Raw genomic sequence first — 24800 nt, 5'->3', positions numbered from 1 at the left:
CTTCACGTGAGTCAAAAGGTAGTGGTTATCATCAATACAGAATTCCTCGATTAAATTGTGATCTAGATTGTTATGGATAAATATAGAGACACCACCACCCCTGCTATTTTGTCTGAAATTATAATAGTGACTGTAGTTTGTTAAAGTTAGCCTCTTAGCCTCTTCCTCATTTTTAATCCAGGTTTCAGTTAGGATAATAATTTGTGTAGTATATTTAAGGGACTGAATTATACATTGTAGTTCATCTAGTTTGCCTGGTTTTACAATACTACGGGCATTTGCATAGAAACATCTAATTGATTTTTTGGTAGTTATAATATCTGTATAGGTATTCGAAATTTGATAAACAATCTTTTCTGGTGATGAGGTTAAGATCCCTTTGTTTGCAATGGTGGCGCACTTGGAGGCGTGGTAGTGGTGTTTTTTTCAAGTGATATAATTTTAGGTACACCTCTAATATACTTTATACGCAAGTCTTTTTCACCTTCCTTGGTTCTATTTTTTATTTCATCTTTAAGTGTTTTTATAACATTCCTTTGTTGTTTGGTTTGATCTGAATATATTTTAATCTTTTCAATGCTATTATTGTTTCGTTTACTTAATATTGATTTTGCTACTTCTTCTGAAGAAAAACTAACTTTGAGGGCGCGATTTTGATTGAAATTGTATTTTCCAATGCGAACTAATTTTTCAGGCTCAGGACAGTCAATCAATAAGTTTTTGAGAACATTTAAGCATTTATCTTTATCATGCTTCAATCTATCCGAGTAATTTTTCGAGTTTAGTTCTGGTATTCCCTCTATTATTATATTTTTACTTCTTATAGCTCTTTCCCGAATTTCTGTAATTATTTTTTCTGACTGATTATTTTCAAAAGTTTTGTTTTTTAAACTTGAAATATCTTCCTCTAATTTTATCACTCTTTTATCCATGCACAAAGTAGTAGATTCCACTTCATTTAATCTACATTTGAGGTTATTTTGTTCCAAGACAACTACGTCCAATGTGCTCTTCATTTCATTGAGTTTGGTCTTAATGTCAGACATATCTGTGCATATTTTGTTTATATTTGCGATCTGTTCGTTTCTTGATGTTACTAAAACTTCCATGACATCAGCAATTTGCTTTTTTAAATCCGCTATGTCGGACTTTATCCAGTCATTGTCATCAAGTAGTTTCCGCTTATTTCTGTGAGTTACATGCGGTACATCACGAACGTTTGTTAAGTTTGGTTGTGACCCACTCATCACTGTTACTAAGTCACTTCCAGTTGGAGATCTTAACAGGCTCATTTTATATCTGTGTAGTACGCTCGCGTCGGCCGCACGCGGAGGAGCGGGCGCGGGGCTACGATACAATTCACTGTTTCACGTGTTATGCACAAAAGGGCTTATATTAACACAACTGTAATAACTTAATAACTGCTTAAGGTAAAAGAACTTATGGTTTAAAATTAAAAGTAAAGTTTTTGTTTTTGTTTAAATTAACTTGGCACACGTCCACTCTGTACGCTTGCTCGCGGCGAATCATAATTAATGTCGCGACACAGCTGTCGCGAAATCAAAGTAGAACTGTTTAAGTGTTTTAACTCTATCCCGTACCCCAAATACGTAACAATAATAATATTTCACAATTTTACCATATGCGTATTTGGTATTTTTTAATAAATAACTAAAATAGACACTTAAATTTCGAGAGTGGCGTAAAATTCAAAATCTTGTTAAATTTGCGTTACAAAAACAGGATGTTTTACTTCCAAGCTATGGAAATATCACGTATTTGACCTTTGGTATATTAGCACTAGGCGAAGCGCCAGATATGCGTTTTTAATTTATTTTGCTTATGTTCATCCATAAAGGGAAAATTTCATAACTCCTTGCAACAAATCGGACATTCTTAAAACATACTCAATAAATTTAAAATACAACCACAATTCGTATCCGTGAAATAATCCTTTTTAGGGTTCAGTTTTTATTTTATTATTGTTTTATAAAGACTAATATTCTCAGATAACAATAAGTTATCTGATAACATCTACTTTTAAAATATTAAAAACTCCCGCAAAAAGTGATTATTGAATATTTGCTCGTCTAATTTATATAGGAGTTTTATGAGGATGTAAAAGTTGTAGGAGAATAACCTGTAAATATAACCAAACCAACCCTACATTTACATGTATCATTACATTTATCATGGCACATACAACATGCCTTTTACCTAACCGTAAACTATCAGTGACGAAACACTTGTACAAAACATTTTATTAACTCTGTTTTTGAAGAGAAGGATGGAATGAAAATACTATTTTTGACAGCAGCGGAATCGTACGATAATAGTAGTTTGTTAAATATTTAATATAATCGTCAAATTCGCACTAATAGTTCCTGGAACAATGACTAAGACGACGCATTAGAAACCAAAACAAGGACAAATTATATTAAATAACAATGGACAAGAATTTACTTGGGCTAATACAAGATATGTAACAATCGTGTATTATAACAGGAAAAGGTAAAATACATCAGTAAATACCCAGTACTAATTGTAATCCAATTATCCAAGAATATTGTAAATAAGTGATAAGTACAGTTGATATTGATATAATGTTTTTTAGTTACATTGAATAAATAACAATTTAAAAAATACCATTCCTATTGAGCCAGTATGGTTGACTAAACTAAAGTCCCTCGGCTAAGACATGTTGGGGCTGGGCTACTGACCAATAAAAATATATCAAAGTATTACTTCGTATAAAATAAATTAAGAAACGTTGACGAAACTCTTTTCTTTTCCACTAAGAAGAGATTATAATTTAAAAACTTTCTTTGTCGGAAGTAAGACATACATTTAATACTTAAGGTAAAATGTTTATAAGTAATTCATTGCATTACGGAGTCAAGAAAAGCCATAACTGTGGGAAGTACCGCCATACGGAATCTTTAAGCTATTTCTTATTGACACCAATTTTCAAATTATAATTTTTAATTTAGATTAAATCTAACACGGGACCATGGGAATTTTTGTAACCAAGTTTTTTCTAATATATAAATTTTAATATAAATAATAAGATTGACTTTGATTTATATATATTTAGATTAGTATACGTATTTGTGTGGAAAAAAACAATGAAATGTTAAGTAAAATTTTTCTTTTTACAATTAACTTATTATTTAGTTTTTGTAATTAAACACAGTTTTTCATTGTGTGTATAGTCACACATTTTAAATATTTTATAATGTAGAAATGTTGAAATATAAGTAAGCAAGTGGAAACATTAATACGACAGTTGTTTATAGTTCTAAAATTTAAATTAAAATCCACCTTTTCATCACCTTCTTGAAGTCTTCTGACTAATGAATTAGCTAGATACAATTTACACAAACACACTAAAATAAGCTGGAAAATGAAACTTAAATCTATACTCATAGAAACATTATGCTTGTCATACTTTTATAAATATATGTACGTCAGCTGTTATTAACAATACACGTAAAGATACTAGTTCACCCACCGGGATCAAAATTTAACATTTCTAGATTTTCAAAAATTTTCTTAAAAACAGATTAGTTCTGAATATTAACCTGAAGGTCACCTTTTTACTCATGAATAGGCTTTGCTGAAGATTGTTGATATTAGCTTGTAAGGTTTATTAACAATTAGTCTATTAGTGAGCCATAAAAATTACCTTTATATGTAAGTATCCTACCAGAGTTTCAAGTCAGTCTAACAAAATAGTTTAGGACGCTGAGAACAATCATACAAACTCTGGTTTAATTTATACACATAAACACATAATTCGTGACGTATGTAAAAATCGTGTATTCATGCAATAATCTTGATGTGCGCTGAACCTCAGTCGGCGGGAATCCCGCGACGAGAGTCAACGGTTTAAAATAAATTGTTTTTAATATAAATTTGCAGTGCACAGCTTAAAGTTGTACCAGTGATACCAGTTACAAAAGTATTTTAAGGTTTGTTTCAAATTTACTTTTTATATACATTTATGTATTGTATACATTATTTTATTTAGATTATATTTGTTTTATGTTTCATTGCTATGTAATTCTCTATATCAACACATGACTAAAGATACTGCATATCGGATATTTTTCCTTATAATCAACGTAAGAAATAGTTTGTATACGATAGTTTTTAGAAACAAATATCATTGTCATTGTTCGGTTATTTGTAACAACGCAGTTAAATGTACGAGTAAGTAAATGCATATTAAATGATGTACATAAGTATTCATAAACTTTTAAACATTGTTAATACAGATGAAGCTCTTTATTTTACATATTATATATTTGTATTATGCAGTAAATAGCCTTGCCTCATTTTTGAATATCTTATCAACGTCACTTAAAGTTCACATTATATGTATTTTATCGTTCGAATACTAACTTGTTTTAAAATACTTAATAAATAACAGGTCTTCACAATAAATACAAAACTAGTAAAAACCAGAATGTTAGGAGAGGTAACGAACCTTAGCGTTGGATTTAGCGTCCATCTTTTTTTTTGTAACACAACATTTTATTTTAATTGTTCACTCGTGAAATCGAAGACTTCTTTTATATGTATTTAAATTATATTCTGCATACCTATAAACGTATAACCAGTTTGCAAATAGCTATAGTTAATGATTTATGTTTAACTCTACATTACATTAGTGTTGTTCTGAGTTTCGACTGCCGTGATCAAGTGTCATGTGTATTAACACATTTAGTTGTCCCTCTTTTTTCAAAGAGGATGTGAGGAATGACAATATATTTGTATATAAATGTCACTGTAGTCGAAACAAACAGTAAAGTTTTTAATTAAATTTAAATAAGGATGACACATGACAAACATTTTACGGGGAACATTTTTTGGCAATATATTTATTTTGTACATAAATGTGTAAGTGAATTATATATAACAATAAAGCAACAAATAAAATTAACACATGTTTATATATGTTGTACGTGCAAAATAATATTGCGTACATTTCTACATTTCAGGTTTAAATCAAATAAACAATCTAAACACAAAACTCCAAAAAAATGGGTATTAAAAATATTTCTGTCCTTTTTATATTGACTGTGATGTCATGTGTTTTGAACTGTGAAGTTATATCAGGTAAGATTTGAATTCATACAATTTTCATCAAAATTTATAATATTAGTAAAATGAACACCCCGGAGCTTAAGCAACCTAAGGAACATCTCGATATACCGATAACGGATCTCGCATAAAATTTGGCACGTAGAATGTAGTCTGGAAGAACACATAGTCTACTAATTCCACGCGAACAGAGTCACGGGCAAAAGCTAGTTAATTTAATAATCTATAAGACAAGATCCTGGTTCACGTTCTTATTCACAAACAAGTTCATTAGTTCATTTATTATCTTATTTATATTACCTATATAAATGCGAATGTTTGGATGGATGGATGAATATTTGTTTGATGGTATCTCCGGAACGGCTCAACGGATCTCGATGAAATTTGGCATAGATATAGATCATAGTCTGAAAGAACACATAGGCTACTTATTATGTTTTTTTTAATTCCGCGCGGAAGGAGTTGCCGGCGACAGCTAGTCTTCAATAAATGCGTTTCAAAAGTTTATGTATGTTCTTATTACTTTTGTTTTCTGGTCCCAATGAAATTTTTGACATAAAAGTGTTTTTTGGTAGATTCTATTTTTTTCCCAGAATCCGGTAATGGTAAAGTAGTGATATGTTACATGACTACCTGGTCAATATACCGCACGGAAGACGGCAAATTCAAAATATCTGACATTGATCCGTCACTTTGCACTCATGTCGTATACGCATTCGCCGGATTTGACGAGAACAAGAATACAGTCAAGAGTCTCGGTAAGTTTTTATCTAAGATCAATTTAAGCTACAGTTACAGCTCTACATTTATAGTTTGAGTCTATTATGTTGTGCATAATGTTTTTCGGGAATACACTCGTATACATACATAAATATGTAAGTCTGTGTCATTGTAACCTCTTGTAGATTAATCAGCTTGATCGATCTTGACACATGACCTTTCATTCGATTTATGTACTTTCCTGTCACAGAGTTTATTGTTATTGACTCTAGCTTGTTTTTAAAACTATTTAAATCTGTTAATAAAGTAGGATATGATTTATTTTTAATTTAATTTTCAGACCCCGGTCTCGACATAGGTGGTCAATTCGAGGGCGGAGGGTATAAAGCTATGGCAGCTTTAAAGGAAAAGAATCCTAATTTGAAAGTGCTTCTCTCCATCGGAGGGTGGAATGAAGGCTCGTTAAAGTTCTCTAACTTGGCTGCATCTTCCACCTCCAGAAAAACATTTATCAAAAGCTTACTTGATTTTCTTAAGTAAGTATCTCTAACTTACGTTATTCTTCGAATTTCTAAGTTTCGTTATCTCCATTACTTACTCCAAAAAAGTAACATTCGTTGTAGCATAAAATAATATAACATTTATAAAGTCTTTTTTGTCGTGATTTGAAGATTGTTTGATTCGCTTTGGTATTAATGGAAACAATTTAATTAATATCTATCAAGAAACAAACTCACGATTAGATATCAAAAATAATAAAAACAGTAGAATTCACGATTTTAAATCAATTGTTTTAAGCATGTAATTTGATTTTTCATGTGGAACATGTTATGTTAATCGATAATCGACTGTAGAACACATCTGCGAAAGCGAACCGAAACTGAAGCGAAGCGTAATATCTATAAATTGACGAAAACGTAGCGAAAATGGTACTCAGAGTTCGCTACGTATTAAATTTGATTTCGCGTGAGAAATCTGTCTGTTGAAATGTTCACCGAAAAGTACCAAATCTGAAACTTTTTATGCTTTATGGGTTTCAGTTCGCTTTGGTTTATGTTTGATAGTTAGTTTGGTAATTTATATTCGTCTTCTCAAAAGTAAGATTTTTTCCAGTACCTATGGATTTGATGGTATAGATATGCATTGGAAGTTTCCTACGCAGAGGGACGGCAGAGCAGAAGACAAGGCTAATTGTGTGACTTTGATGAAAGTAAGTAAAACTTTATGATGCTATTTATATACTACAGTTGCAAATAGAGACTCTTACCGTTGGTTTCTGAAACCAAAATCTCTATATAAACACATGGGCATCGCTGACATTTACTTTGACAAAACATAGATAACAATATGTTTAAAATAGGGATTTTGGTTTGAAAAAAGCTTCAATAAGTTCAAATAATAATATTATTCCTTAAGCAATTAAATGATTTTATTTCCGACAGTAAATATCACTGAAATCTTCAACACTGGCTGAATGACTTTTGGATAACGGTTTTTTTTTTAATTCCAGGAAATCAAAGAAGCTTTCACACCTTATAGATATATTCTGGCAATGTCTCTTGGTGCACAGTACTACGTGATGGAGGCCGCGTATTCTTTGCCCGAGCTAAACAACTACGTGGATTACTTTATCGTATTAGCTTATGATTACCATGGTGCATGGGGCGGAGTAGTCAACGCTAATGCACCCCTTTATGGCTTGAATAAAGATGATACGTTCAGTATTGTAAGTTATTGTTTTATTTTTTATCTTATCTTTTTAAAAGGCTTGCTTATCTACTTAATATTCTACTAATTCGCCATAGTACATTCTCCACGAATATAAATATAGTTACAGAAAAAAAAAATTTTCAAACTGTTTTTTTCCTTAATATTAAAAATTATAACAATTAATTTATCACTTTCCTTTTCTTCAATTAATATTTGTACTCCAAAATGATATTAAGAACATTTTTTTTTTCATTATCAGGACAAAACACTGAGATATTTGATATACCAAGGAATCAGGCCAGGGAAAGTGATATTAGGCTTACCTCTGTTCGGTCGTACGTTCATTCTCGAGAAGCCTGATACAGAAGTGATTGAATTTGGTCGTACTCCAATCAAGAGTGAAGGATTCGGCGGACCATACACAAAGGAACTTGGTTTCATGGGTTACAATGAGGTAATAAAAACAATCAAATATAAACTAGCTTCGCATACGACTAAGTTCGCATGGAATAAAAAAAATGTGTTAATGACCTATGCGCTATTTCAGACTGTAATCTGTCACTATTCCAAACATCTAAACCTTTGAGTAGTTGTGCAGTTACGTGATAACAATCATTCATCCATCCATTTAACCTTTCCCATTTATAATTTTTTACATAACGACAATGGAAACTAAAGGTTTTATTTAATGCCATATTTTTTTGAAATGCCAGATCTGTATGGAACTTACGAAGAATGATAATAACTGGACACGTCTTTGGCACGAGAAAACAGCGACTCCATACCTCCGTAATGGAGACAAAATCATCACGTATGATAACGCGAGGTCTCTAGCGGCCAAAGTAAAGTACGTATTCATATTGTAATTTTAGAAAATAATATGATAAGATGATAATAAAATAGCGTAGTAGTTTCTACAAGAAAAATCCACCGTATCTAGCAATCTGGAAATCTTCGGAATTTTCCAAAGCTAATTCAAAATTTTGGTCGATGCCACCTCAATTTGACAGGTTTATGCCTTATTTTTTTGTCATAACTAAATTGAAGCCCAAATAAGTAAAACATTTGTTTTTCCAGAAAAGCAATGGAATTCAATCTTGGCGGGGTGATGGCTTATTCCATAGACACGGACGATTTCAAGGGTTTGTGTGACAAGGAGCCTGACTATGTTTCAGTATCCTTTAAAGGACTGCACAACTTCGTTGAAAAGTTCAATCGTCTTGCAAGTAATCCGGTACTGCAAAAAGTACTCAAGAATCTTAATATCCCAGACGGTGAGTTTTTATTATCTACAATAATGTTTTTAATACATTTGTTTAATATTTAACTGATACATCACTAGACTCTTCTTAGTTATTTGACATTAACATTACAACAGATAACCGGATCAACTAGTATATAATAGTCAATAAACAAAACAAAAATAACTTAAAATACTAATTTATGCATTTTTTATAGCGCAAAAGCTGGCAAGTTTGAGTAAATCGACAGAAATTGCACACAAGAACCATCTCTGGACAACGGAGTCGATTCCGAGTTATCCATTGCTCCGAGCTATAGTCGACTCTTTAACTCTAGCTACTGAAGAGAAGATAGTCATGACTGACATGGTTACTCTTATTAATGAAAAGCCACATGTTGGAAACAATGCTGTAACAACTAACAGCATGTTCACAGTCGTCTGTTATTTCTGTTTCCTTTAAATATTAATATAATAGTTGATAGTAAATCAAGAAGAATATCATATAAGGTTAATAATACGAGCTCATGCGCACATATTTTAATACCCAATGTGTAGCAACAAATAAAATTGACTTATTGTGATTTTCTAGTTATTTTTTAACTTCTGCAGAAATGTTTTTATTACCACAATATTGAATAAAACGTCATTAAACAAATAAAAAGTTATAATTAATTGAATTGTTTTTTTAAACAACATTGACATTTGACATAAAGAAAAAAGATTATATATATTTGTATGTTTAGATCAAGTACCTCTCCCTAATACACATTTATGGCATACATTCATACAATAATTTTAAAGAGTAACGAAACGGTTTAGCCACTAGTTGCGGGAAGGCGGTCTATCCTTCTGAGTCACAAGTTGTGACAATTAGTAATGTGACGGTTGAGGCTATGGTAGTTAGGACATCAATTCGATTATTTTTGCCTTTCTTAACATGGATCTTACGACTCAATCATCAAATAAAAAGTCAAAAGGAAGGAACAAGTTCTTTCCCTTGGCTGTTGCTTCATCCTCGTATCTAAAATTTCTCCTAAATATTCATATATGGAATCGTATTCGTATAAATTCTAAAATGTAGTGTCTAATATAAATAAAATATTAACACAACATTTTGAATTAAACTTTGTATTATCTTCTTTTAACAGTGTTATTTTCCTTGTATTTGTTAATTATTTGTTATGTATAGCTTCAATTAATCTGTAATTTCAATAACAATAACAAACATCACAAATTAATTGACCATACTGTGCCTTATCATTATTAACGTGTTTATACGTTTATAATAATAAGGAACGGAACTAGTTGTCGGCCATGACTCCGTCTGCGCGAAATAAAAAAATGTTTATTTGTAGTATGTATTATTCCAGACTACGCTCTACATCTTTGCCAAATTTCATCAATATCCCTTGAGCCGTCGCTGAGATACCTTCAAACAAACATCCATCCATCCAAACATTCGCATTTATAATTATTAGTAAGAAGTAAGATAGTAAGACGACAGTGTAATAATATAGTTTCATAACAAATTAAACAATATGACATATGTTATTTTTTTACATTAGTAAATTTTATTAAAGTTGCATTCGACTTAAAGTAAATAAAAATTTTGACTAAGTTACTTACCGTTCATTTCTGAGACTTAAATCTTTGCATAAAATATATCGTTATCATCATTTGACAGAACAAAGGTAACAAATATGTTTGAAACAAGTAGTTTGGTCTCAGAAACCCATGGTTATGTAAGTAAGAATTTTGTATGATTTAAATTTCTAAATTACTAATAGAAAACAACAAGCACCTAAATTTAGGGAAAATGAAAAAGATGTGCAAAAACTATGGTGATTTGTAATCTTCACAATTTCCTCTTAAGAAAATAAACTTATGTCAAAATCTTCAAAGTTCGAAACACGTTGATAGCAACTTTTCTCGCAAGCCAATACAAATATATTTAACCTAGCCAGTTTCCATACAATACTGCGTGAGAACAAAATAGTATACGTGTATCTCGCGATGGAGAACGACGTCAAATTTAATGTTACATGAAACGTCAACAATTTAGGTGATTATATATTCAATAAAGTTCATTCTTGTGATAATATAAAAGATACGGGTTATCTATGTTATACGCTCACACCTAGCTAATAAACGGTGAGTTTTATTAACATTTTATCAAAGCAAAAACTATTATTCTTATGTTTTTTATCCGTCGAAGGTTATTTTTTTACTGGAATAATTTTTGCAAAATTGCTTTACTATTCTCGAATGTCATTAAAGATAATTTACAAATGTTACCAAATCTTACTAATTTTATTAATGCGAAAGTTTGGATGGATGTTTGTTAGAAAACATCTCCAGAACGGCTAATGGGATCACGCTGAAATTTGGCATGGACATAGAACAGTGTTTTTTTTAAATTCCACGCTAACGGAGTCACGGGCAACAACTAGTTATTTATAAATGATGATCATGGTGAAAATCTCTCGTAAACTGGAAGCGTGGAATTTTTTGTCAAAAATAATTTGCACACTGCATTGAGTAACTATTTTTACACAGCTTTTGTTGTTGTTTTTTTGTATTCAAATGAAAGTAACACTTACGGTATATCCAAATAATAAATCCATAAGATAGATATCATTAAAATTACTTTGCATGAGAAGGAGTAGAAGAAATATTTTATCGCCCTCTAAATAGATTAGATATTCAATTGGAATTGCAAAACCTTAGATCGAATTTTAAAGCAAGACATTTAGAGGAAAAGCCCTGATTATCTTGTTCGCTTTTTTTTGGAAAAAAAAAGAGATGTAAAAAAAGGATGAAAGAATACGAAGTTGACTATCATTAAATTTCTTCAACTCATTAAGCACACTTTTGTTGAAAAGTGTTTGCCGTGTCATTTGAAAATATTCTATGTTTTCAGATCCTAGAACTTAACCGATCTAAAAACTCTATTCAAAATGTGTAAAAAATTTCTGTTACTGTTTGTCATCTTAACTGCGACGTGCGTTCTCCGATGTCATACGACTGGTAAGTAACAATACATAATTGTAATTATACATAGACTCCAATACACGCGTCGCTAGACATAGTTTAATTAATTTAATATATAATCTATTCGTTTATTATAAAGATTTGATTGTTTGTTTGCATAAAATAGGCTCCGAAATTACTGAACATATTTAAAAGATTCTTCCACTCTTGGATAGCTACTCTACCCCGAGTGACATGGGCTATATTGATTACGACATTTTTTTAATTCCGCACCGAAGATATCGCGGGCAACTGCTAGCATTAATCTAATGAAAATTTTAAAAGATATTTGAAATTCACGTTTATTATATGATTTGTCAAAGTAAATACTGAGTTGGTTATTTTTATTATTCGCAGAACTGACAGCTTCGTTAAATTGGTTTTATTTTTTTCCCCGGTAACAACCGGTTTCACTTTACCTCGATGTTTACTGTCGTTTGATATCAATATCGCCTATGGATAGAATCAATTTAATTGACGAGAAATATAACAATAATTATGTACTTTGTTACATTTTAATAAATCTTAAGTTATCAAATTTGTAATATAGTATGTCAAATGTACATGAATTGCAAAATTTAAATCCTATAGCTATATTAAAAGTATTAATTTAATAATATTTTTCAGTACACCAAATATTATGTCTAATTTTCAAATAAAAATAATTGACATAATATAAATTATTCATTTCAAAATAATTTTTCACATCTAAATAGCGACGAGTCGATAAATGAAATCACACTAAACAACAATCCAAATATAATTTCATTGTGTTAATTCCAGAAATGTAATAATTCCCAATTGTGATTTGTATTGTTTCCAGGACCAACACATGGAAAAGTCGTCATGTGCTATCTAGCCTCATGGGCCACGTACCGCCCTGGCCAAGGCAAGTTCGATGTCACAGATCTAGATCCATCCCTGTGTACGCATGTTGTATACGTATTTGCAGGTCTTGACGAAAATATGATGACAATTAAAAGTATCGGTAAGAATTTTTTATCAAAGTACGGTTTATTAGTTCAATTACTATTTAAATCTAACCGTGAAATTCCACTGCCGTTATATTTGTGTTGATTCATATTGTCATCCCTTACATTCTATTTCACAAAATAGACACTAAATTATGTTGTACCAGTGGAATTCTACGGTAAGCAGTGCAGTCAATAGTAAAGTACATTAATTTGAAGAATGTGGTATCTTATTTATCAAGGCTTTATAGACAATAACAAAATGACTAGGTTCTATATAAAACCTCACAAATTTTTGTACCGGAAGAGGTTGCGTAGTACGACTCGACATTTTTATATTTTTGTGAGGTTACCTCTTACGTATAAATCAAATAATTTCCGCATTCTAAATACTTCTTAATTTAATTGTTAATAACCATTTAAACTTAGAAGGTTAAAATAGTAAACAATAAACGTTCTATGAATATTGTCACTTCAACTTTACATAACATATGGCATTGTTTGAATTTACAGTAATTTAATACTACCTAAAGAGAACGTAAGCTTTGGTAAAAGCAACCATATCTTAATAGCTATTAAGCACAAATTACTTTGACAGACAAAATTATGATTTAATGACTGACACATATTATAATGTTCCAGACAATGCTCTTGATAAAGGATATACGAACGCAGGCTATCAGAGTCTTGTTAATTTCAAAGAAAGATTTCCTCATCTAAAAATAATATTATCTGTTGGTGGCTGGAACGAAGGCACAACTAAATACTCAAAGATGGCCGCAGATCCGAGCTTACGAGCTAAATTTATACAAAGTACAGTTGAATTCTTAAAGTAAGTTTTATAAGCAATTCTTCTACAAATTCATAATCTATTTAAAGTAAAACTATGAAACTTAAGACGTAAAATCGTTTGCAAAGACTTAAAAGAATAGCTTACGAAAGAGCCGCTGATACATCAAATAATTTTCTAAGGCCTTTAATTGTTTAACTTTACATTTAGGTTACACCAATTTGATGGACTAGACATGCATTGGAAATATCCGGTCGTAAGGGACGACAAACCCGTGGACAGACCTAACTTTGTATCTTTAATAAAGGTACGTACATCATTATTTTAATTTTAATTATAAAATGAACGACGTCACAAGATCATTCAAGTCTCAATAAAAGAGGCAGCGTTATCGCGAACAGAGACATAATACTTTATTTTTAAATGGCTTCGCCATTAAATGTCAAGGTGCAAAAATTTGGAGAAATCAATATATTTTAAACAAATTCAAGGACGTTGTTAATCTAAACTCGAATAATCATCAAAAATAACCCTATTTTATTAAAATTATAAACACGTCAAATAATATATAATCCAGGCAAGTTGATTAAGAACACTAAAGGATAACAAGGTAATAAAATATTTTAAAAAATTCATACACCAAACTGTAGACGCTAGTTTACAATATCAAGATGAAGATGAGGCAAGAAGTGAGAGATATAAACAAAATACTTTCCTATTTATATTAACTTTTTAAATTTCGAATAAAAATAATTATCTTTCAGGAATTAAAAGAAGCATTCAATCCTCACTCTCTCATCTTGACAGCGGCGCTGGGAGCTACAAAATATACTTTAGATCAGTCATACGATCTGTATCAATTAGACAAATACGTAGACTACTTTAACGTACTATGTTATGATTATCATGGTTCTTGGGAAGGAGTTTTAGGGGTGAATGCAGCTCTTTATGGGGTCAATGATGATGATTTTGTCAATGTGGTAAGTTTTTTCTTTAATTAATAAATTCTACTGATACTTTAACATGGTCTATTGATCTATTAAGCACGATTATCTTACGAATCAATCCTGTTGTTGACAATTGTTTTGTATGGTTTTCAATTTCATTTCTTTTACAAGCCTCCATTATATAATAGAGAGAGTTCATTTTACAATAAAAGATGAAGTTTAATATTAAAAAAAGTGACATATGATAAGACTTTATAAATAACCTTCACACATTCTAAGAAAAATTACACGCATTAATTTTCCACAGGATTATACTCTTAAGTATTTGCTGTCTCATCGAGTTACTCCGGGAAAAATAATCCTTGGCCTATCTTTCTCCGGCCACGGTTATATTCTGAAGGATCCCACCACACCTAATATAGAGTTCGGTGTTACACCAATCACAACGCAATCGTGGCCAGGGCCCTTGAGCAAAGAAACTGGCTTTTTGGGTTACAATGAAGTAAGAACAACTTTTTTAATTAAAAAAAAACAAACTTTAATTCAGCATCATTATAAATAAACACATTATCTACCTAACGCCTATCTAACGATACGAGCTTCAACATATTTTATAAAAACAGCACCCTACTTCGACAAAGATAAACAAAATTTTAAAAATATTGCCATATAACGCCATCTTCTTTATAAGTAACGAAAACTTCTGCAACTATGATAATTGCAATAACTAATTTATAAATTAATACGATTTGCGATATCACTTGCTTTCAGTATTGTTTTTCTCAAATTTTCTGCTTTTGATCTACTAGATTTGCAAGGAATTGAGTGAACCAACTTCTAAATGGGTACGCCACTGGGATGAAAAAACTGCAACACCGTACCTTCGCGACGGCGCTAGGGTTATAACATATGACAATCCAAGGTCGATTGCTCTTAAAGTCAAGTAAGTATTTTTATCTACGCAGAAAGGGTTATCAATATAGGTAAAGTTTTAAAATTTTATTATTCACTAGCTTTTACCCGCGACTCCGTCCGCGCGGAATAAAAAATAGAAAACGGGGTAAAAATTATCCTATGTCCGTTTCCTGGTTCTAAGCTACCGGCCCAGCAATTTTTAGTCAAATCAATTCAGCCGTTCTTGAGTTATAAATAGTGTAACTAACACGACTTTCTTTTATATATATAAGATAGATGATCCCGAGACTATATATGTACGTTATTTTTAAACGCCTATAAGTTGATTGTCACATTTAATTCTTAAATACTTTTCCAGAAAAGCTGTAGAATACAATCTAGGCGGCGTGATGGCATGGTCTGTGGACACTGACGACTTCTCAGGCCTTTGTGAAAAGGAAGCCGACTATGTTTCTGTGTCATATTCCACTCTTTGGGATTTCGCTCACAAGTACAACCGCATTGCTAATAACCCTGTGCTGGAAGGAATTCTTAAAAACCGAAATCTACCAAATGGTAAGATTCACATTGGTATTAATTTGAAATATTCACCAAAAGTTACATATTTAATTTATTACTAAAAATATATTACGATAGACAGGATGGGACCGAACTTAAAGTCATAATGATTTTTTATTTACCCACATTTCCTAAAACAGTTGTGTAATATTTAAAAGTTAACTTTTGTCCTAATGAATTCGTTATACACTTTTCAGAGAAGAGTTTCAGCATTTATTTATTTTTTAAAAACCTCTTCAAATAATTAACATATTTATTCTTTATAGCTGCCCATTTGGACCGACTGACTGATACACCGCCTAGCCAAACAGACGTAGTTACAAGAAGTAAGAACCGAATCTGGTTGTCGGAATCCGAAACCTCGCACTACGCACTACTGCATACAATTGATGACGTCATGCATCTTGCGTTAGAAGAAAAAGGAATCAGTGACGAAATGATCAAGCTGCTAACTGAAAAAGCTGACACCGGGGGTCAGAATAGTACAAGCGTTTACACAATGGTCTGTTACTTCTGTTTTATTTAAGAAAGAAGTTAAGATGTCTGAGCATTAAGATACTATGTAAATAAATGAACTGATATAAATAAAATTTATATCATATTTGAATTTATAATTTTTACAACAACAATGAACTGCTACAACTTGTATGAAATGCTCCATTTACAGGTAATATATCTATGAGTGTGCCATTTGTATGAATTATAATGGTTTGAGAAATAATTTTTAATTTAAAGTAAAGAATGTTTATGCGTAATTATGTAGATGTATTTTATTAAAATACTTTATTTTATCCTCTTTTTATTTAATGAGATTAATTTAATGAATGTGTATTGAGTATTTTCTTCCTTAATCTTTCCTTTTGTAGTCATTTGAAAAAATGTTCCATTATGTTCCGATAAATTTTTATGTTATTTTCAAAACATATGTACATTTGCCAGACAAAAAACTTTGAAATAATTTATTGTTTTTTTTTTGGTTTTAGTTTTTACTAAAACATTAACTTGTATTTATATATAGCTCTTTGTTAACTGGTTAAATATTTCATTAATGTCATCGCTCGTTGCAAATTTGGGTTGAGAGGCTAAAGGAAATTAAGTGAAATTTGGTATGCAAATTCAAAGTGACTGGATTTCCTATGACCAGTTTGTGATTCGCTCCGGCACCGAATTATATCTTCATTCATTAAACGATGCCGTGACTCAGTTATTTACTAATCGAAAATATGTTTATTCTAAATTACGACTTTTTAAATATGTACTTATATTTCTTGTTGCCATTCTAACTAAGCCTATGCTGTATCACAAGGATTGAACTCACAACCGCGTGATCGGTAATCCGTACACTTAACCACTAGGCTATTGTCGCTTCATTATACAGAGTATCAAAACTATAGAGTAATCTGAGTAGTGACATTTGATGCACAGATCAGTTATTAGATACGAAGAAAAGTTCCGGTTAATAAACATATCCCATTTAACAACACATGTGAGTAAGATAGGAATTTCTCCAGAGTATGTTAACTTTCGTTGAAAGGTACAATTAAGAGCTTTATAGGAATAAAATCAAATGAACCTGATATCGTTAACCAATACTTTTCACTTCCAAAACCTTTGTAAAATGAAAACATTTTCTTGTATTTCTGCAGTGGAAAACCAAAGCAACCTTACTTAGGATATTTCGCGCAAGTACAAAATAAGTCAACAGATTAATCTTGCTGATTTTCATCTAAAATATAGGGAAAATATATGGTTACGTATTAAGAAATTGCAAACAAAATGCAGTATAATCTACTAACTTATCATATTAATATATCTCTCGTTACGTATCTGAAGAGAAAAAAAATCGCAATTTAAAAAATCCAAATAGAACTATCCGCAACTTTCCGCTCCGGAGGCTGTCTGCTTGATATAAAGGTTGTGACACACGTTCTTATAAAACTAGTAAACAAATAGTTAGTCCATTATTATAAATCGAAAAATAAAATACGATGTAAAATATCTGATTTGTGTGATCATTAAGAGAAGAGCTTATTGCAATGGCTTAATGCTCCCAACTCCCAAGAAAGTCTCCTATTGTCCTTTTGCTTAGTATTACAGTATATTCAATGGTTATTATAAAAGTTTATTAATATTCCCAATTACACTTAACATCACATACGCCTAAGGTGTAGGACTATATATATAGATATATAGTCTCCTAGCGGCTTCCATATCTATATATATAGTCCTACACCTTCATCACCTATATAGTATTTATATACTTGTAGGTATCAAGGTGGTGCTATAATAAAGATGATAGCGCATCGATGTGAAACCAACCTTACAGCGACTGGTTTTGAGAAATCCAGTGACAGTCAATCTCTGAACGTCGTGAGAAACGGACGTGCCCATAAATAAATTCACGAACGTTCACATTTCGCGGTAACTAAATAAATAAAATTCAAATTGTTCCAGTTCAGTTCTAATTAGAAATTTAAATTTGATCTAATCAATAAAATATTTGTCACCGAATATTTCAAGTTAATACCATGTGAAAGATATTTCAAACTATCTATTTGACATTTTAATAAGAAAATAATTGCATGATTTGTTTCTTGTGACTTTTGCCGGAGTGAAAGTGTTTCTAGATCTAAAAGTGAAAGGCGCTGATCTTGTCAACAAGTGAGTATGCTATAGTGTGGTCCTAAAAAGCCTGTTTCGATCGATTCGATCGGGTTAGGCGCAGAGAAATGTAAGAAGATGGCAGAACCGACCCAGTTATACCTAATATTGCTACTTTCCTTATTAATCTTGACATTGTGTTTACATTGGTATCAATAAGAAATTAGATGAAACGAATACATGTAAGCTTACATTAATTTTATCTGTTTAAATGCCTAATTTTTCTTTCAAAATGCAGTACATTCGAAAGCTAGAGTGGTTACACACCGAACTTGTTATCGATAGGTCCCGATTTGTATCTATCTAGCATAGGTTTTCCATTTTCGAATTTATATTCGGAAAACATCGTGAAACAACCTACACATATCTGCGAAGAAATTCTAAAGTGTGGGTAAAGTCCATCAGTCTTCACTGAGCCACCGTGGTTGACCAAGGCCTAGTCACCAATAACTTAGGGTAGTTTTAACTAACGACGTAATTTAATATGTGGTACGGTAAATTTGATAAACGAAAAATTTATAACAATTTTCTATCATTATTAATAATTACCTCGAGATTTGGTAAATCTGAATATAAAATTGAAAATCATCACTTCTTGCCGTTTTTATTAATAATATACTACTCTTGTTGGTAAAAATAATAATAAAATAACTTTTTTTTCATTATTTTACCTACGAACAAGTTTGTTCACACTCGCTATTTTTACATTAGCAGAAAACATAACAGTAGAGTAAATTATTAGTAATCACCGGTAAATGTGATTATTTTTTACTTTTACCTTTGTCTTTTCGTAATTATTAATAATGATCGACAACAATTAAATATTTTCAATTGAACACATTTACCGTATCATAAGCAATTCACAACATGTTTACCAATATAACAAAATAAAAAGCTTTGATTGTACTATGAACAATAGTCAATAGGTCCAAATAGTTGGTATCTATCTGAAATTACTAATATTATTTCGTAACATTAAAACGCGAAAATATTTAAGACATGTTTTGTTTTTTGTAATTTCAAACCTGACTCTGTTGTAGAACTATTAGCATACACATGATTTACTACGCTTTTCTTTGTAAAGAAATACAAAGATTCCTTTGAACTCGTTTTCAAACAACAAAACCAATGAGTTCGTAAAAATTCAGCTTAAACAATAAAGCGCTTTCTGTTTGACCTACTTGAACAAAACATGTATTGAAATTGAAAGTGATTAGTCACTTATTTAAATTGCTTTGTCCAATACTTATATGCATTTATCATTTTAAACTGTCCACAATACGTTGTTGTAAGCTCACTTTTACTTTTTAAATATGGAATTCAAAAAGAATTTGCTTATGCATGATTGTGTGAGATTTGGTTAACCTTTTGTTATATATAACAATCTTAAAGTGACATTAATGTCAATCCTATCGCTCTGTTTTAAAAACAGAGATACAAAATACTATTAAGATTTTTGTGAAGGAATTTACGTATATGTTCTTTCCATTGCAACCTTTAGCTTAATCACTTTATCCGATTAATATATCAATATGTGAATCTGTTTGTTCGCTGTAATTTTATAACAACTGATTATTAACGCTTCGTTATAGCTCTTTGTCTCTCGTTATAAAAGATTTAGTACTCGTAAGCTTCTCTTTGTCTTTTGTAAGCATTGTATTTATTCTCAACTCTCACTGGCTCTCATCGGTTAAGTCTGACAGTAATAAAGGCTGCAGCGCCTCCAATGCAACAATTAACCGGGGAAAGCGCTGTACGCGCCACCGCGCTACTGGGCCACAGTGTTGTATTAAAATGCTTTAATAAACGACAATATAGGAATTGAATTGAGGGTAAAACAGTGTTCAAATTTTTTCGTATATTGTAAATTGATTTGAAAAAAAAAATTAGCAATTATATTGCACCAATTTATTATTAAAGGTGGTATTTTAAAACATACTTATTTACTCGTTTAGTTTGAATTTGTGTAAAATTTATTAAATAAAATTGTTTTAATTAAGTTTTCTTCCTTTTTCAGACTCACTTCTTAATAAACCCAGTTAAACACCAACTTGCGATATGTCCGAACAATACAGTCTCATAAAAGCGCCATGTCAAGGGTGAATATAATCACAAACGAACAATGGATATCGAGCAAAAATTCGGATGTCTACGAAGCAATTTATAAAATCTCACATCTCCGCAAATCCAAATTAACCAAATACACAAGATGGCGGCAAAGAAGATTAACAAAATGGCGGCTGAGTACGAAAGTTCTAATTCCACTAATGATCTTAAATGTAGCGGGACAAACACGGGCTGTAGAAGGTAATTATTTGTATAAAACTCGGAAATCGATAATTGTTGCTTAATTATCTAAAATTATTCATTTTATCCCATTCCGACATCTGTAATGCTAAGTGTGAAAAAAAAATCAAAAATAAAAAGATAGGGACCTTAAAAAGTTTCTAAACTAAAAGTCTACGTTAATTGCGACACTTAGAGTAGTTCCCCTTAGTATTAATTTTTGGAAAACTGCACTAAGTAATTGCTTAAGTAATTACAAGTAATGACCCTTAATGTGGAAGTAACAGATAACTTGGCGAGTCATTCTTCTAAAGTCATTCACTAATGTCGTTCACAAATATCATTCAATAATATTGATCTTTTAAAGTTACAGGTCTAACAAGTCGAGTGCTTGCAACGTTCTTCGGTTACCCGACCACATGCAGTATAGGATCTGAAGTGAAGCCTTGCTCGTTGTCTTTGAGCTGCTGGCTGAGGGGAGGTACGAGGCTCAGGGGATGCGGTGGCAGTTGGTTACTCACATGCTGTGGACCCCCAGACAATGTTAGAAATGATGGCTTTGATAATATGTAGGTTTGAACTCCATCTTATCTATATATTATATAAGATTAATAGAATTTTCTATTATTGAATTAATTTTATTTAAGGAAGAAAGAAAATATTATAGATATAGATTTTTTTGTGAACTCTACTTGTTTACATGTCTAAAAGACAAGTTTTCAAGTAAAATGCCTTACTTACTCCGCTGGCGCAGCGACCCAAAGTGGGTCTTGGCCTCCGACACAAGAGATCAAAATGCCTTAAAACAATTATATTGTCTCGGCCTAAGTGATATCAATAACGTCTTATAGCATATTTTTAATGCGATAATTAATTCGGTTCACAGCATACCGTCATCGGAATGGAAGCACAAAGTCGCACCGCCGACACTTCGACTTGTCCCGCATAGACACGCCGTACCCACTAACGTCTTCAGGAGACGAGCCGACGATGACACCACACAGGTAAGAGACTTTTTGTAGCAATGCAGTAGCAAAACAGTCGCAAAAGTATATACTATAGCAGGTTTGAGTATGTATATTGTATGAAGTATAAAGAATGACCCACGTGATAACGATCCTATGTTAATCATAAAGTCAAGGCTTCCGCGGTGCGAAGTAAAGTCCTGCAGCATTCCCCGACCGATATAAGTAATGACGCATCTGTAAAAGCGGCACGTTTGTTAATGCTTCTTTTATATTTTTAGAGCGATTGTGGACTACCATCGACTAGAATATTACAGAAGAGGATCATAGGTGGCAGGGAGGCGAGGTTTGCCGAATTTCCTTGGCAGGCACATGTAAGAATATCGGAATTCCAATGTGGTGGTGTTCTAGGTAATTCATTTTAATCAAGCCTGTTAGACACAAAAAAAAAATTTCTCTCAAAAAAAGAAAAGATCTAAATAAATATTTGTTTATTGTTAGTATCCCGATGGTTTGTTGCAACGGCGGCGCACTGCGTGTCGCGTGCCAGGCCGAGAGACATCGCGGTGTGGCTCGGGGCCTTAGACACCACCGCGGGCGCGCACACCGCAAGGAAACTTGGGTACAGATAACTACTATTCAGATTGCTAAGACGTTCGAATGATCTCTGCAAAATCTAACGAAGTGTTGCTTATTGGCATCAGTGCTCAAGACACAAAAGTTGTTGCCAAATCATCCTTATTAATTAAATGGAATTGCTATTAGATATGAAAGAACCAAATACACTGACAGACACTTTTATTTTACAGAGTGATCCAAAAAATTCTTCATCCTTTATTTCAATTTCGTATGACACAACCGGATAGATACGACATCGCGTTGTTAAAACTATCCCGACCTATCACGTACACTGGACACATCCTGCCCATCTGTCTGCCGGAGCTGGATCTGGAGTTACGCGGCAAGTCCGGTGTGATCGCCGGCTGGGGCAAGACTGACGCTAGTAATGGCCACACCGGCACAAACCTATTGCGGTCTGCCACCGTTCCTATTCTTAGTAAGTAGATTGAAACTTGTACTTCAATTGTTTCACAAATGCCTCTCTATCTCGTTCTTCGCGGACCGACTTAAAAGGCGAAGAAAATAACGAAAATATGACAAAATGACAGCTTCTATTAAATTCAACGTATAAGAAAAAGAAAGGAAATAGATAGAAACGTATGTACACTTAGATGAATTTGTGTGACATCGTTATGAAGCTTAAAGTATATAGGCACTGACTAAACAAACAATGTTGTACAATATTTTGATCACATCACCACTTTATATCAAGTGCGATCTTGATCCAGGGCTTGTTTCTTCATTATTAAGAAAAAAAAATATCTTATTAACAGGCAAAGAGCAGTGTATCAACTGGCACCAAAGTAAACAGATCTCCGTTGAGATTCACTCAGAGATGATATGCGCCGGACATTCAGACGGACATCAAGACGCGTGCTTAGGTAACGTAAATATTGAAATCAACATCATTATATGCTAAGAAGAGATGGATGGATTGCGTGAAAGGTGACATGATCAAAAAGGGGGTGACAATGGAGATGACGGCAGACAGATTGATTTGGAGGACGGAAACCTGGTATCCCGACCCAACGTAAGTGGGACAAAGTCAAGGAGATGATGATGATCATTACCATGCTACGAAATCATTTTTTGCAGTCGTAGATTGCTGTATTCGTTATTCCCAGGTATCGTTATGAAATACCAGACAAGAACGAGGCGATGTTATGTAAAATTCAAGTCTGTTTATTGTACGTTGTATTAAGCTATGTTGCTGACATAATCAGTTTTCGACAAGTCGAATAGTATCACGTCGCATAGCATTTTTTTAATATAATGGTATAGATGTTTGTAACTCATGAGGTATCGTCCCTTCCAGGTGATTCCGGAGGGCCGCTTATAGTTTTAGACGGCGGTCGTTACTATCTAGTTGGTATCACATCAGCGGGTTTTGGTTGCGGCGTTGACCATCAGCCTGGCATCTATCACAACGTCAAAGTCACCGCGAGCTGGATCAAAGGCGTCATATCACCGTCTATCAACTACATCGACTTTAAATAGGCGATATTTATTCATAAAAAAAGAAACATCGAGAAAGATACAAATAGATAATTTACTAATCCAAATTAAACAAGCTGTTTAGGCTACAATTTAATGGTCATAATACTTTGACGTCATGCTTTATAAAGTGAAATGATTTATGATGAAACTCTTATTAAACAGTGTTACAGGTATTGACATATTATTATTAGTCAGTGGAAGACAAAGATTAGTCAAACAACAAACTATACAATATACTACACGTTAAGATGTGACTTGGATAGGCTGTGAGATGGTGATGAATTGGTACAAGTCAAAGTGCAAATATACATTTGCTTTATTATTTATACATTTTAAGAATAAGCATACAACTGTTTACTAACGTCATAATTTTAATATAATAAAGACTTTAAAATTATATAATAATTAAAAATGTAATAGTATAACATATTTTGTATATCCGTTATTTTGTTTTTCATTATTTATTTAGTATTTACTTTAAAAGGAACGACTATAATATTTATAACTTGCCACTGTTCCTTTTTTGAGATTTAAAAAAAACTTCGCTGATCTGATCTCCTTTAATTTGTACAAGTACTTATTACATATTACCTTTGTCGTTATAAAATTGTTACAGAATTAAAAAATTACAAAGATTCGTTTTTATATTACTTACCTAACAAGAAACCAAGTAATTACTTAAACTTTTAAACTTTACAAGTAACGGCTTCAGGAAAATAGAGTTAACCTAGCTATGAAAATTGTTTCTTAAATTTGCGAAAGAAAATAATTAACGCGTAC

At 32.1% G+C, this 24800-nt stretch overlaps 3 protein-coding genes across 5 annotated transcripts; all 3 read left to right on the top strand.

The window, feature by feature from the left end:
* The first annotated feature begins 3860 nt into the window (after positions 1-3860).
* Positions 3861-9401, top strand: LOC106715219 (probable chitinase 2). Of its 2 annotated transcripts, none has more exons than XM_045682690.1 (10): positions 3861-3971; positions 5004-5121; positions 5682-5864; positions 6167-6362; positions 6940-7036; positions 7337-7552; positions 7796-7990; positions 8250-8383; positions 8614-8810; positions 8995-9401. In XM_045682690.1, the coding sequence occupies exons 2-10, from the start codon at positions 5046-5048 to the stop codon at positions 9237-9239; spliced, it is 1539 nt and encodes a 512-aa protein (XP_045538646.1). In that variant the 5' UTR covers positions 3861-3971; positions 5004-5045; the 3' UTR covers positions 9240-9401. The 2 variants fall into 2 exon arrangements, with proteins under 2 accessions (XP_045538646.1, XP_045538647.1); XM_045682691.1 differs by having other exon boundaries at positions 3862-3971; positions 5700-5864.
* A 1348-nt stretch (positions 9402-10749) lies between these two features.
* LOC106715290 (probable chitinase 2) lies at positions 10750-16683 on the top strand. Of its 2 annotated transcripts, none has more exons than XM_014508559.2 (10): positions 10750-10841; positions 11700-11806; positions 12633-12797; positions 13423-13612; positions 13781-13877; positions 14335-14550; positions 14825-15019; positions 15327-15460; positions 15791-15987; positions 16257-16683. In XM_014508559.2, exons 2-10 carry the CDS (start codon positions 11737-11739, stop codon positions 16514-16516), a joined length of 1524 nt encoding a protein of 507 aa, XP_014364045.2. In that variant the 5' UTR covers positions 10750-10841; positions 11700-11736; the 3' UTR covers positions 16517-16683. The 2 variants fall into 2 exon arrangements, with proteins under 2 accessions (XP_014364045.2, XP_014364044.2); XM_014508558.2 differs by having other exon boundaries at positions 10758-10930.
* A 1775-nt stretch (positions 16684-18458) lies between these two features.
* On the top strand, positions 18459-24020 carry LOC106715291 (serine proteinase stubble). The gene is made up of 9 exons (XM_045682645.1): positions 18459-18651; positions 20669-20958; positions 21311-21506; positions 21824-21941; positions 22184-22313; positions 22404-22524; positions 22712-22959; positions 23297-23404; positions 23839-24020. The coding sequence occupies exons 2-9, from the start codon at positions 20742-20744 to the stop codon at positions 24018-24020; spliced, it is 1320 nt and encodes a 439-aa protein (XP_045538601.1). The 5' UTR covers positions 18459-18651; positions 20669-20741.
* The last annotated feature ends 780 nt before the right edge of the window (positions 24021-24800 follow it).

The sequence above is a fragment of the Papilio machaon genome, chromosome 19 (genome assembly GCF_912999745.1).
Source record: "Papilio machaon chromosome 19, ilPapMach1.1, whole genome shotgun sequence".
NCBI classification, from domain to species: domain Eukaryota; kingdom Metazoa; phylum Arthropoda; class Insecta; order Lepidoptera; family Papilionidae; genus Papilio; species Papilio machaon.
The sequence above is the reverse complement of the archived record's forward strand: the minus strand, read 5'-3'. Positions and strand labels throughout refer to the sequence as shown.

Excerpts from the sequence above, each read along its gene's own strand:
- LOC106715219 (XM_045682690.1), top strand. The coding sequence starts at position 5,046 with ATGGGTATTAAAAATATTTCTGTCCTTTTTATATTGACTGTGATGTCA. Across the intron at positions 8,384-8,613 it reads TCTCTAGCGGCCAAAGTAAA|AAAAGCAATGGAATTCAATC; the intron begins GTACGTATTCAT and ends TTGTTTTTCCAG. Across the intron at positions 8,811-8,994 it reads GAATCTTAATATCCCAGACG|CGCAAAAGCTGGCAAGTTTG; the intron begins GTGAGTTTTTAT and ends CATTTTTTATAG.
- LOC106715290 (XM_014508559.2), top strand. The coding sequence starts at position 11,737 with ATGTGTAAAAAATTTCTGTTACTGTTTGTCATCTTAACTGCGACGTGC. Across the intron at positions 11,807-12,632 it reads TCTCCGATGTCATACGACTG|GACCAACACATGGAAAAGTC; the intron begins GTAAGTAACAAT and ends TATTGTTTCCAG. Across the intron at positions 12,798-13,422 it reads GATGACAATTAAAAGTATCG|ACAATGCTCTTGATAAAGGA; the intron begins GTAAGAATTTTT and ends ATAATGTTCCAG.
- LOC106715291 (XM_045682645.1), top strand. The coding sequence starts at position 20,742 with ATGTCAAGGGTGAATATAATCACAAACGAACAATGGATATCGAGCAAA. Across the intron at positions 20,959-21,310 it reads ACAAACACGGGCTGTAGAAG|GTCTAACAAGTCGAGTGCTT; the intron begins GTAATTATTTGT and ends TTAAAGTTACAG. Across the intron at positions 23,405-23,838 it reads ACATCAAGACGCGTGCTTAG|GTGATTCCGGAGGGCCGCTT; the intron begins GTAACGTAAATA and ends CGTCCCTTCCAG.